We start from the raw sequence: 11,778 nt of genomic DNA, 5'->3' as shown, positions 1-11,778 counted from the left end.
TAAAAGTGGTCCCGCTTCTGATCTGCTGATCTGCCCTGATCATCCCTCAGATAGCGCCAGTATACACTGTTTCAAGAGGCCGCAGGTGAAGAAGACAGCAGATGAACCGGTTGAACTAAGTCCCAGCTAAGAGGATTAGACGTGTCTACATGTGTACCACTGACCACACGCACGCACACACACACACACACGCGCGCGCGCGCGCGCGCACGCACACACACACACACACACACACCTAATTCCAGATTTATACCTTGAGGATGTCTCATTGGCGGACAGCAGGTAGGATGAGGTTCGCTACTAGAGACGAGGAAGTGAGGCAGCAGGACGCCAACACATACGGACATATCAGTTCCAAGAAGGAAATCTGATGGAGGAGGAAATGCTGGATAGAAATAATATGGTCAATATGCATGTAGTCGCCAAAGAGGTTCTGAACTGTTCTCAGTGGAAGACTGGTAGAAGATTTCTGTGAAGATTATCTGGGTAGTCGGGTGTAAAGGTGAGGAAGTCTTTAGAGAGCTTCAGTGTAGTTTTGGTGTGTGTGTACATGTGTATGTAACTGCATGTGCAAGCGTGTGTAAGAGTATGTCAATTATGTGTATTGCTAGCAGAGAGAGATAAAGTGTGTGCTCTTGTACTCTTCCATCTCTGTGAGGACCAAATGTCTTAATAAGACAATAAAAAAAGATATGGTCAGTCCACATTTCTAAGCATTCATAAGCCCTTTTGGGGGGATAGAATTAGAATTACAGGTTAGGTTAGAATTGCATTTTCATCTCTGTATGTCCAGTGGCCCCAGAGAGCGGTCCAGGTGCATGCTAGCCTAGCTTAGTACAAGGACTGGATGCAGCTAGCCTAGCTCCATCGAAAGTGAAGAAATACAACTCTAAAACTGATAACATTTATATCAATATCAAGTGTATTTCCCAAAATATTGCCAAAATATGGAACAAGCCAACATTATGGGAAATGTGCTTACAGTCTTCTCTATAGTCTGACAAGAAGATAGATACTAATTTCCTCTCTGTGCGTTCAGTAGAAAGCTACTGTATCTGGCTGCAAGCTAGCCTAGCTTAGTACAAATTAATGGTAGTGGATACGGGCCAGCTAGCCTAGGTGTTGGCCAAAAACACCTCTCCCAGAGTTTTAAGCTAGGCTAGTGGTCCGTATCCACTTCCATTCGGGTGTGTATGTGTGTGCACACATTTATCTGTGTGCATGTATACTTGCAGAAAGTCAACATGGACAACACGGACCCCTCTCCTCTCAGACATTTTGTGGTGGCCAAAAGAACAATCAACGGTGTGTTTGATCAGCTACTGCAGTACGCCAATGAGGGGTCCAGTTTTGTTAAGGGTAAGAAAAAAATATATAATCACCAGCTTACTCTGTACACATATAGATAGTCCCAGTGACATTACACTTTACATTAGTCATAATGTCACAAGTCAAGGAAATTGGGGGATGGGATAATAGGGAAGAGACAAGCGTGGGGAGACAGCCTAGGGAGTGGGGAAAAGCGAAAATCAACAAAATAAATGAAAAAGGCTGTACCCCTGCCCTGGGGTATAAAGCCTAACCAACACGGGATTGCTGGTCCAACAAAATACGCAGAGCAGATGGTGCATTCGTAAAAAATCTCTGTACGAAAAGTGATGTCCTCTGACAGTTCCAGCCACGTCTCTGTCCATTTCCACCCTGCGCACCTATGGGAAAGCGGAATAGCTGGGGGAGGCACCTGGGGACTGCTTATCAGCCAATCCCCAGGCCCTCTCCCGACAAGGTCTGTTGCTCACACCTGTGCCAAATCACATATCAGTTAGTCAATATATAATGTCCAAATGTTCTGCGCACAGCTGTGGGAGAGACATGCAACACATACAGTTCATAGTTCATAGTTGCAGCTCAGTTAGGCATATATCCAAGTTATTCCAACAGTTCTTATATTCCAAGGATATATCCCAACAGTCATATTAATCCTCTGGTATTCCATAGTCACCGAGAAATAGGTATTTCTGTTGTATCAACCAAAATAAGTGCACATTAAAATGAAAATTTATATTTTTATAACGGGGAAGGGGGAATATTGGGAGCACTTTCCTGTCAACCCATGACAATAAGTTTAAGTTGAAGTTTATTATAAAAAAAAATGCAAATTAATCAACATCTTCAGTTTCCATATCAATGTAAATGTGCCAGAATTTGCTAATGAACTTGTTTTCATCTGTAGTCTCTGCCTACCATGCATGTCTTTATGTGCGCACCTACATCTTTGTAGGGCAAAAGCAACTCATGCAAGGTCGGTACTAATGTTTTCCTCCCTTCATGATCTTTTCAAAACATCAGGCTCATTCGGTTGAATGCCTTGAAATTAAACTAAATGTGTTCGTAATCTAGCTGTAATCTGTTCAAGTTTCAAGTTTGTTTATTATTTGTCATAATAAAATACAGAATACTTTATGATGAAATGCTTGTTTCTGTATGAGCCCCTGAGACTGTGCTACATACAGTAAAAAGAAAGTAAGTAAAAAAACGAATAAGAAGTAAGTAAAAAGTAAGTAAAGTCAATATACATATATACAACAGAGTAAAATGAGTAACAGTGAGTTACAATGCATAAATGAGATGAGGTACAAAATTTAGGGTAGAGTGCAAATGAGGTATGAACGTAGTGCAAATCTCTTTAACCTGTTAATCTGTAGACCGTTTTCGCCTAAAAGGTACATGCCTAAGTAAATGGAAGATTGCTCCACTTCTGCAAGGTCAATTTGTATGTTATTGGTATCTAGGAACATCTAGGGACCTGGGGGTATGTATTTCCAGTGTCAGAAATATTGTGTCTGTTACTAGGCTGAGTAAATTGTAATGAATAAATTAATTTACTGTAGTCTGCAACACTACTAGACATCTAAGAAGGGAGATCCCCCCTTGAATGGCCCTTCTAAGGTTTCTCTCCTCCACACTGCCTGTGGAGCATTTTTTCCCAATTGTTAGGTTTTAGTGAGTTTTTCCTTACCTTCGCATGGGGTATGTCTGGGAGTGCTTGCATTCATTCATTCATTTATTTGTATTTATTTTAAATTGGTTGGACCTTATGGTGTTCTTGTTCTGTTCTTGACTTATTGTTATGTTTCTTCTTGACTTGTTTAAAGAAGACATGTACGGCCCATGGGGACATTAATGTGTGTTGTCTGGCCTTACAAATAAATTTGATTTGATTTGATTTGAATTATGATTAATTATGATTTATGATTTTGATGATGATGATCAAAAATTGATGCGGGGCACGAGAAAATGCTCACTGAGCTCATTCACCACCTTATTGAGATCATGTGTACAAAAAATCTAAGCAAATGAACCGCGGGAAGATAATTAAACAGAAGGATTTGAAGATACAGTAATTAATGATAATCGACTTAAATTATAAATTCATATTTGACCTTGAACTTGACCTTGACCTAATTATGGCCAAATCATACATCTATGGATAGTGAAAATGCTCCTCTTTTCAATGGCAGGGTTGAATCTGGATTTAGTCATTTCTTGCGTTTTTTACGATAATTAGCATTTTCCGATAAATTTATATTTCCGATAAAACATACAAAACATCGGTAAAAATGAAAATATACACTTTGACTACTGTTTTTGATAGGGTTATGGTCTTTACTCTTGGCTACAAAAAAAATATTTAAAAACATTGACCTCTTAACATCCAAGGGCCCACATGTGGACGATTCTTTGCCGACCTCTAGTGGCTCGGGTGTGCATTTCTTTTAATACAATATATAGATAGAATTAAAGCCCTATTTGTTGCCTGTCGATTGCCCTTTCAGGTGACATCCATTCAGCGGTTCTCGAGTTACATGCCGATATGTGAGGCGTGCCCCAAAGTACACAAAAGTACACATTACCACCCCCGACTCCCGGGGCTCTAGCTCCGTCAATCATTTGGCGATCTCGAAAATCTTTGCACAGGGTTGTAGCCAATGAGTGTGGCTATGATACCCCATGATATGATAATTGGGGATCTAATACGGTCTCTATTGATCGATTTATGATAAAGAAAAGCATATAGGGGGACCTTAAGGCTTAACAATAGATAAAGTGTCTAAAGTGAGTAAAGTGAGTGGTAAGATGAGTGTTTGTTTAAAGTGACTGTGTACATGTGGATGTGTGTGCAGTGAGTCTAGATGATGGGTTGTTACATAGTGTCAAGTGACAATTTGTCATTGAGCATCCTGATGGCCTGGGGATAGAAGCTCAAGCTACATGTAATCATGTAGAAATTAAATCCCATATTATGTGAGCGAGACACCTCTTATGATCCAACTATTTCCGGTTGCATCTTGACTAAGTATTGGTGTCCCAATGTGCTGTTGACCACAGAGACATGGCAGAGTGCTGAGGAGGTGGCCATGGAGGAGCATTGGCTGGAGATGGAGACCTCTACCAGGAAACTGGCCACCATTCGGGAGGTGCTGGCTCGAAGACACATGAAGGTGGCCTTTTTTGGCAGGTTAGAGAGAGAGAGAGAGACACAGCGTTTCGGGCTAATTCACTTTGAATTCAATCGATTCAAAATTGCAAACAGAAATGACACTTTATTTGGGAACAATTAAAATATTAATTCTGAATTATTTCTTAATATGTTGGATAGGACAATGTAATGTTGTTTTATTCTTTCAAAGTATAATTTTGAAGAAAAGCCACCTCTGGTCAATTCAAATCCATAAATCCATATTATAGTTACATGTCTCAATGGGCTTAAAGTAACACAAAATATAGTCCCGGGCAACATACAAAAAAATGTCATGGGCAGAGATGGGGGTTATAATCTAAGAGGGGAATTGAATTTAAAACAACCTATTGTCCGTACTACTCTCAAAAGCAAGTGCATCTCAGTTTGTGGGGTATCCATTTGGAATGGCCTTGATGTAGCAATAAAAACAAGTACTATTGAAATGTTTAAATGCAGATATAAACAGGAATTCTTGGACAAGTATAAGTTAGAGGAGCTTGAAAATAACGTGAACTAGTATTTTTGTAATTATTTATTTATCTTTTGCTGTAGTGGATAGGTATATTATTTTTTATATTGATAGATAACTTATTACATATTAATATGATATTGTAAGGAAGGGGCAGGACCAGATAAGCTTTTCTTCTTTCGGTCCCTTCTCGAACAAAACCATTTGTCTTGAGCTATGTTGACAATTGCTTCCATAGGAAGATATATTTTATTTTATTTGTATTTGTATTTTATTTAGTTTCTTATTTAATTTTTTATTAATTTTTTGTAATTTTTTGTTATTTAAATTGTGTGTGTTTATGGTTGTTTGAGATAAATAAAGATCAAATCAAAATCAAATCTGTGCTGATGCGCTCTGCTCTGGCGGGAGTTTCTCCGGAACTCCTAATATGGGTATATGCCCCAGTACCTTGGTCGACACAGCGGCCGTCTATTACCACGCTAGCCGGTCTGCCACAATATGTATACATTCCTGTATACATACCTGTATATACTATATATATATATATATATATATATATATATATATATATATACATATCCCATACCTACTCTTACTAGTTATGGCTTACTACCATAGTGTATTTATATGTATCACTGTACATAATAATAATATTGTACATACATCAGATTAGCATATTCACTCAGTAGCTTGTTATATTAATGTAATCACTTGTTACATTGTATATTGTTAATGCACTTTACTGTTACTGTAACTGAGGGGTACAATTCCCTGACTGTATTGTTAGATATGATACTTACTACCACTACCTTTGTACTTAATATTCGGCCACCCAGTACTCGGCATAAATATATTATGATGAACACTGTCACGTAGATGAAACGGATCCAACACAAATGTACGAATTAGAAATAGGTCTTTATTTCTACACAGCGATGGTGTGTAGAGCAAGCACTTAATCAAATCAATCACATTTATGAATGGGAATTAGTATGCACTTTTATGGCAAGAGTATTCGTCGGTATATCAATAGAGAATGTCCAATCTCTGAAGGCGCAGGTGGTAAATATACAACCTGGAATATTTAAGGAATAATAGCAATGATACTTTAATGATTATAGAACTGGATACACTAGGGGGGAATTCCGGTCGCTTGTAAGACAACTGGAGAAAGGGGGGGGGGGGTAGAGTCTGGCTGTATCCGTCTGGCCGAGGGTATCCTGGGAGAACCCACGGTTGTGCGGCTCGGTGCCTCAGCGATCCTCGATCCACAGATGAAAGCAGTTGGACTCTCTGTGGGCCGGCTTCCTCCGGTCCACGATGGAGAGACGTGAAGCGACCTCGTCGTGTAGAGCGTCTCCTCACCTGTCGTCCTCTCCGGGGGGGGGGTTTCCAACACACGGCAGTGTTGGTCTTTATCCATAGAATAATCACTGTATACAAAGCATAATCCGTGCCTGGGAAGGCGGGCTGTCGTCGGTAGAATAATCCGGTATGCAGGTCCACTCGCTCGTCGGCTCTGGGGCTCCTCGGGTGCAGCCTCACATGGGGTCGGCCACCCTGGATAAGCAGCCAGTTCTCTGCCCGAAACGATGGGGTACTGACTACGATAGTATTCTCACCGCACGAAGCACTACATATGAATAGACTATTATTAGCTTAATAGACTACGTCCAACTCGACGATATAGTGCCAAATATGACTATTCAAATATTAATATACACGATGTCTCAATACCGATGGTAGGCCGAACTTGGCCTTACTCCCACACGTGGCGTCGCGGGGAGGCTTTACGTCTGTCACTCTATTGGAGGGTAAGAAACTGGACTAAAAAGGAAGTCCTACTTTAGTAGCGCAGTATATATACGCACTATGAACAAATAGTACCGTTAGTGGTGCGGTAGCCAGATTCCTACGCGGAACTAGGACTTGTTCGTACATGTTGAGCGGTACGTTTGAACTGGGTCTGGGGGGTATGGCAGCCTGGCACCAAGGTCTCGACCAATAGTAGAATGGAGACTATTATGGGATGTTCAGTAGGCTAGAATGGATATTCAATGCATATTGTACAAGGAATATACAAGGGATATCAGGGAATATTAGAGAATATACAAATACAATTAAATATATATATACAAATAAATATATATATTCGGTTTAATCTGGCCCTTCACAACAGCCACCCCCTGATTGGTCCCAGACCTAATCAGTTAAGCAGAGACAGATTAATCGCGTTGTCTATTTACACATAAGGGTTTGCTGTAGGGGTCAGTCAACTTCACAAAGTCATAGGGTTATAGGGTCATGGTCATCATCGATTGTGTCTGGGAGTCGGGGCAGTTCTATGAGCCTCGCCACGGGACGGGTGTAAGTGCGACCCTGGACAAGCACTTCAGCTGCTCGGACCTTGCCGTCGGCACCGGTGATCACTTTGCTTACGCGGCCGGCCGGCCACATAGCTCTGGGCAGTGATTGATCAATAATCATGACGACTGTTCCTTCTGTCAAATTGTCTCTCTCCTTTACCCACTTCTGGCGGGTCTGTAGAGACGGTAGGTAGTGCAGTAGGAATGTCCTTTGTTGTGCACTCTCTATGGTAGTGCAATCATCTATGTTGGGGTCTGCGGAGATAACAGTGCTCAATCCACAGAACACAGGCTTCTTATTCTCAGCCTCCTCCTGACTGGCTTCCCTCGGGATAGGCGTGGGCCACTCTCCTTCCGGGAGCTTTAGGAATGCTGGGCCGTCACTGTAGACATTGCGACGGGTGAGGTCATCTAGGGGCATTCCCCGGGTGATGACGTCAGCTGGGTTCTGTTTTGTATCAACGTAGCGCCACTCTGTTTCTCCGGTTAACTCTTCGGTTAAGTCTTGAATCTCGGTGACTCTGACTCCCACGAAGACTTTGTACCTGCATGAGTCCGATTTGATCCAGGCGAGTACTGTCGTGGAATCTGACCACAGGATTGTTCTAGACACCGGTATGGTGAGCTCACGTTGGATGAGCGTGGCTAGGTGCGCTCCGGCTAGGGCTGCGCAGAGCTCTAGGCGTGGGATAGATTGTTGCTTGCGTGGGGCTATTCTCGAGCGGGCGAGGACAAATGCTGTGTAGATCTCTCCCCCCTCTTCTTGGGCCCGCAAGTAGGCTACTGATCCGTATGCGACCTCTGAGGCGTCACTGAAGACGTGTAAGTCCATTTTACATGTCTCTGGCCTCACCGTGGGTGGGAAGTAGCTTCGGCGCATATTAACGCCTGGGAGTGAGTGGAGCTCCATCTCCCACTCTCTCCAGGTGGATGCAAGGTGTGCGGGAATGGGGTCGTCCCAGCCCTGGTCCTTGTCCCACAATGCTCGTACAATCATTTTTGCCCTGGTGGTGTACGGTAGAATACATCCTAGCGGGTCATATTGTCGGGCGAGTGTTGTGTACACACTCCGTCTGGTGGTCGGCGCCGCCGCCGGCCTTCCCTGCTCCGTAGTCAGGGGCTTGTGTCTGTAGTGAAGCGAATCTGTTTTGAATCGCCACACCAATCCCAGGGTCATCTCCTGGGCTTCTCCCGGGATTGTAGCCATCCAGGTCTCGCTGCTGGCTGCCTTGTCCTCGGAGGAGAGGCTGCGCAGTACTTGCGGATCGCTGCTGGCCCACTGCCTGAGATCAAAGCCGCCTTTGATCAATGAGGCGCGGAGTTTAATCAGGAGAGCCTCGGCTTCTTCTTGGGTTGAAAGGCTTTGTAGACAGTTGTCTACGTAGAAGCTGTTCTTTACGCTGTGTCGGACCTCTTCGTCCGCTGCTGGGTCCTCTGCTACATGTTTCTGTAGTGCAAATGTAGCACAGCAGGGGCTGCACGTCGTTCCGAAGGGGAGGACTTCCCATTGGTAGATGGCTGGGTGCTCATCTCCTGGCTTCTCTCTCCATAGGAACCGTAACAGGGGCTTGTCCTCCTCTACTAATCTCACCTGCAGGAACATTCCTTTAATGTCCCCGCTGATGGCCACCTTTTCCTGGCGGAAGCGGAGTAGAACGCCGAGTAGGGAGGGGCCGAGTGTGGGACCGGGCAGTAACTCTTTATTCAGATTTTGGGATCCGATCTGGTAGCTGCAGTTAAATACTATGCGGTCTTTACCGTTGTGATGGACCTTGTGGTGAGGCACGTACCACGATTCAGTGGTCTGGTCAGCCTCTTTAATGTCCATCTTTGTGACGTGTCCCGCTGTGATGAGCTTCTCAATCTCAGCGCGGTATACACTCTCTTGGGTGGGGTTCTTGGCTAAGCGCCGCTCCGTGTTCAGCAGGTACCGTTCTGTGGCGTCTGTCTTGGCGTGGAAAGTAGGCATTCCTTCTCGCCGCAGGAGTGGCGTGGCGTATCTCAACACGCCGTTGACCGGGACTCTCTTGGTCCCTGTCTCGAGGAGGTGGATGGCGTAAATGTCATCTTTAGAGCGAATGTCTTTCTTTCCGTTCTTAAAGGGCATTTGTTCCAAGGTCCATAACCGCTCTACGTGTTGCAGGAGTGCGGTTTCTCCCTCTGTGACTCGGGAGTGGAGACATCTAGTGGCTGTACTTCGGTTGAGAGATTTGGCGAGCGGGCCTTGGAGAGTCCATCCCAAACGGGTCTCGACTGCTGCAGGACAGCCTCGGGGTCCGGTATGAACCCGGTCTATCGGGACAATGAGGTCTGCATGGTCGGAGCCTATCAACAGGGTCGGCATAGCATTGTCTATGAGCGGGATCGGTAACTTGCGCAGATGTGCATATTTCTCCATCAGCTTGGCGACGGGGTATGTGTACCGCGACAGTCCTATTTCTTGGCTGGTGAAAGCGTCTGTAATCTGGTACCGTCGCTCAGGCTGGCCGCTTGCTGCGATAGAGAATGAGACATTCTCGCCCTTTATCGTCTTCAAATCTCGTCTTATTGTCCGAATTGTCATTTGGGTTTCGCTTCCCCGCAGCCCTAGCTGGGCCGCAGCGGAGGCGAGCAGAAGGGTCTTCTCTGACCCGTCATCGAGGACGGCGTAAGTGTCCAGGACTTTATTCTGGTAGCTTAGTGTCACACGCACTACTTTTAGGAGTACTCGGGCTCCACTGCTGCTGGCGGGATCGATGTACATGACGCTCGCTTTGCTGCTGGATGGTGCGGGTGAAGGGCGCCGTCTGTTACTGTCGTGAAGTATGTCCAGATGGGCTCCATCGCACTTGGTGCACCTTTTCTTTAAGCGGCATTCGGCTGCCATGTGTGAGCGCGCACAGCGAAAACAGCGCTTGTTGGACTTTATCCATTGACTTGCTTCCTCCGCGTTCAGCTTGGGGAAGGAGTCACATTGCGCTAGCCAGTGTTCTTTCTCACAGTAGGGGCACACTATCTTCCACTTCTCCGTTCTGGAGGGGGTACTGTGGCTCCTGCTGCTCGGTACTGACTCCGATTGGTGCATCACAGTCACCGATCTTCTTCCATCATTTAGTCGTCTGGTTCCTTCTCTGGAGCCAGGGGTGCTCCGTCCGAATGTATCTAGCCGTAGGCTGCTGACTTCTCTCGCCAGGAAGTCTGCTAGATCGAGGAGGTTCGGTTCGGGGCCATTCGGGTCTCGGTGGTCTCTCTGCCGCCTAAAACGCTCCTGTCGAGCGGGCGGCAGCTTCTCCAAGATCCTTTCCACATTTGAGTTGGCGTAAAGTTCATGCCTCCCCTTCTCTCTCTGCGCTCCCAACATCCCTACCAGGGACTGCACTCTGATGGACAGGTCGTCCAGTGCTCGATTGTCTATTGCTGGGGGTAAGCGGTCGATGTGTCGGATCTCCTGGATCACGTAATCCCATATGCGCCCATACCTCTGGTCCAATGCTACCAGCGCTGCTGTGTATGGGGTGGTGGAAGTCGCGTAGGCGAGCGCTATATTATGTGCGCGGGGTACCTTTAAGTGCTTCAGTAGGATGGCGTATTTATGGCGTTCATCCAATACATCCACCAACATGGTCTCCAGACACATGCGGAGTTCTGTATACTGGGCCCGGTTCTCTTGGGTGAAGTCGGGTACCATAGGCGTGCCAATGTATGACGCTGACTGTGGATACATCGGCGAGCGTTGGGGGAGAGGCCTCCTAGGCGAGTCTCCTCCCGCTCCTTGGTATGGGCTGGTACCGGCAGTGTACCATGGCCCGCTTGTCCAGGTGCTGTTCCTCGGTGCGGGTCGTGCGTCGTGCTCACCCGGGTATAGAGTCGGGGGTCTGTAGCGCAGCTCCGCAGGAGTATAGCCTGGGCTGTACCGGACCTCCTGGTCCGGTAGAGTACTGTGCTGTCGTCGGGCGTGGTTCTCCTCCTCTTCCTCTTCGTCTTCAGTTAGGTCATCCAGTGCTTGTAGTCTCTGGTTTAGCCTCTCCACAGGATATGCTGCTCCTTCCCGGTTGCTAGGTCTCGCTTGGACCGGTGGGGGGAGGTGGTCTGTGGGGGGTATAGACCTCGTCTGTTGGTCAAGTTCAGGGTTGTTTACTCGGCTAGGGGATGCCGCCCTGGAGGTGTGTCTAGACGAGTTCCTGGAGCCTCTGGCGGAGGGAGAGGGTGTTGTCCGTCTGATCAGCTGTTCTATTAGTTGCGCTTGCTGTCTGTCGCGCTCTGCGTCCCGTAGAGCACCAGCAGCTGCTCGCTGGCTGTCTGCTCGGTCTCGGGCCACATTCTCTTCCCTCTGAATGCGTCTTATTTCTAGACGTATATGCTCTTCTTCGCTCCGCTGCTGGATCTGCAGTCGGTCGCGTTCAGCAGCGGCGTTCAGGCTGATGAGGAAGGCCTGCTGT

At 46.1% G+C, this 11,778-nt stretch overlaps 1 protein-coding gene across 1 annotated transcript in view; it reads left to right on the top strand.

Moving 5' to 3' along the window:
• Positions 1-1,244: 1,244 nt before the first annotated feature.
• Positions 1,245-11,778, top strand: part of mfn1a (mitofusin 1a) — a gene marked incomplete at both ends in the record, with an annotated part of 76,908 nt that continues 66,374 nt past the window's right edge. The window contains 2 exons of the mRNA XM_084327770.1: positions 1,245-1,359; positions 4,390-4,519. Of these exons, the coding sequence (XP_084183896.1) occupies positions 1,245-1,359; positions 4,390-4,519 (245 nt within the window). The remainder of the gene's footprint in view (positions 1,360-4,389; positions 4,520-11,778) is intronic.

This window comes from Notolepis coatsorum (assembly GCF_963971535.1).
Source record: "Notolepis coatsorum genome assembly, chromosome: 13".
NCBI classification, from domain to species: domain Eukaryota; kingdom Metazoa; phylum Chordata; class Actinopteri; order Aulopiformes; family Paralepididae; genus Notolepis; species Notolepis coatsorum.
This window is presented reverse-complemented; position numbering and strand designations above follow the sequence as displayed.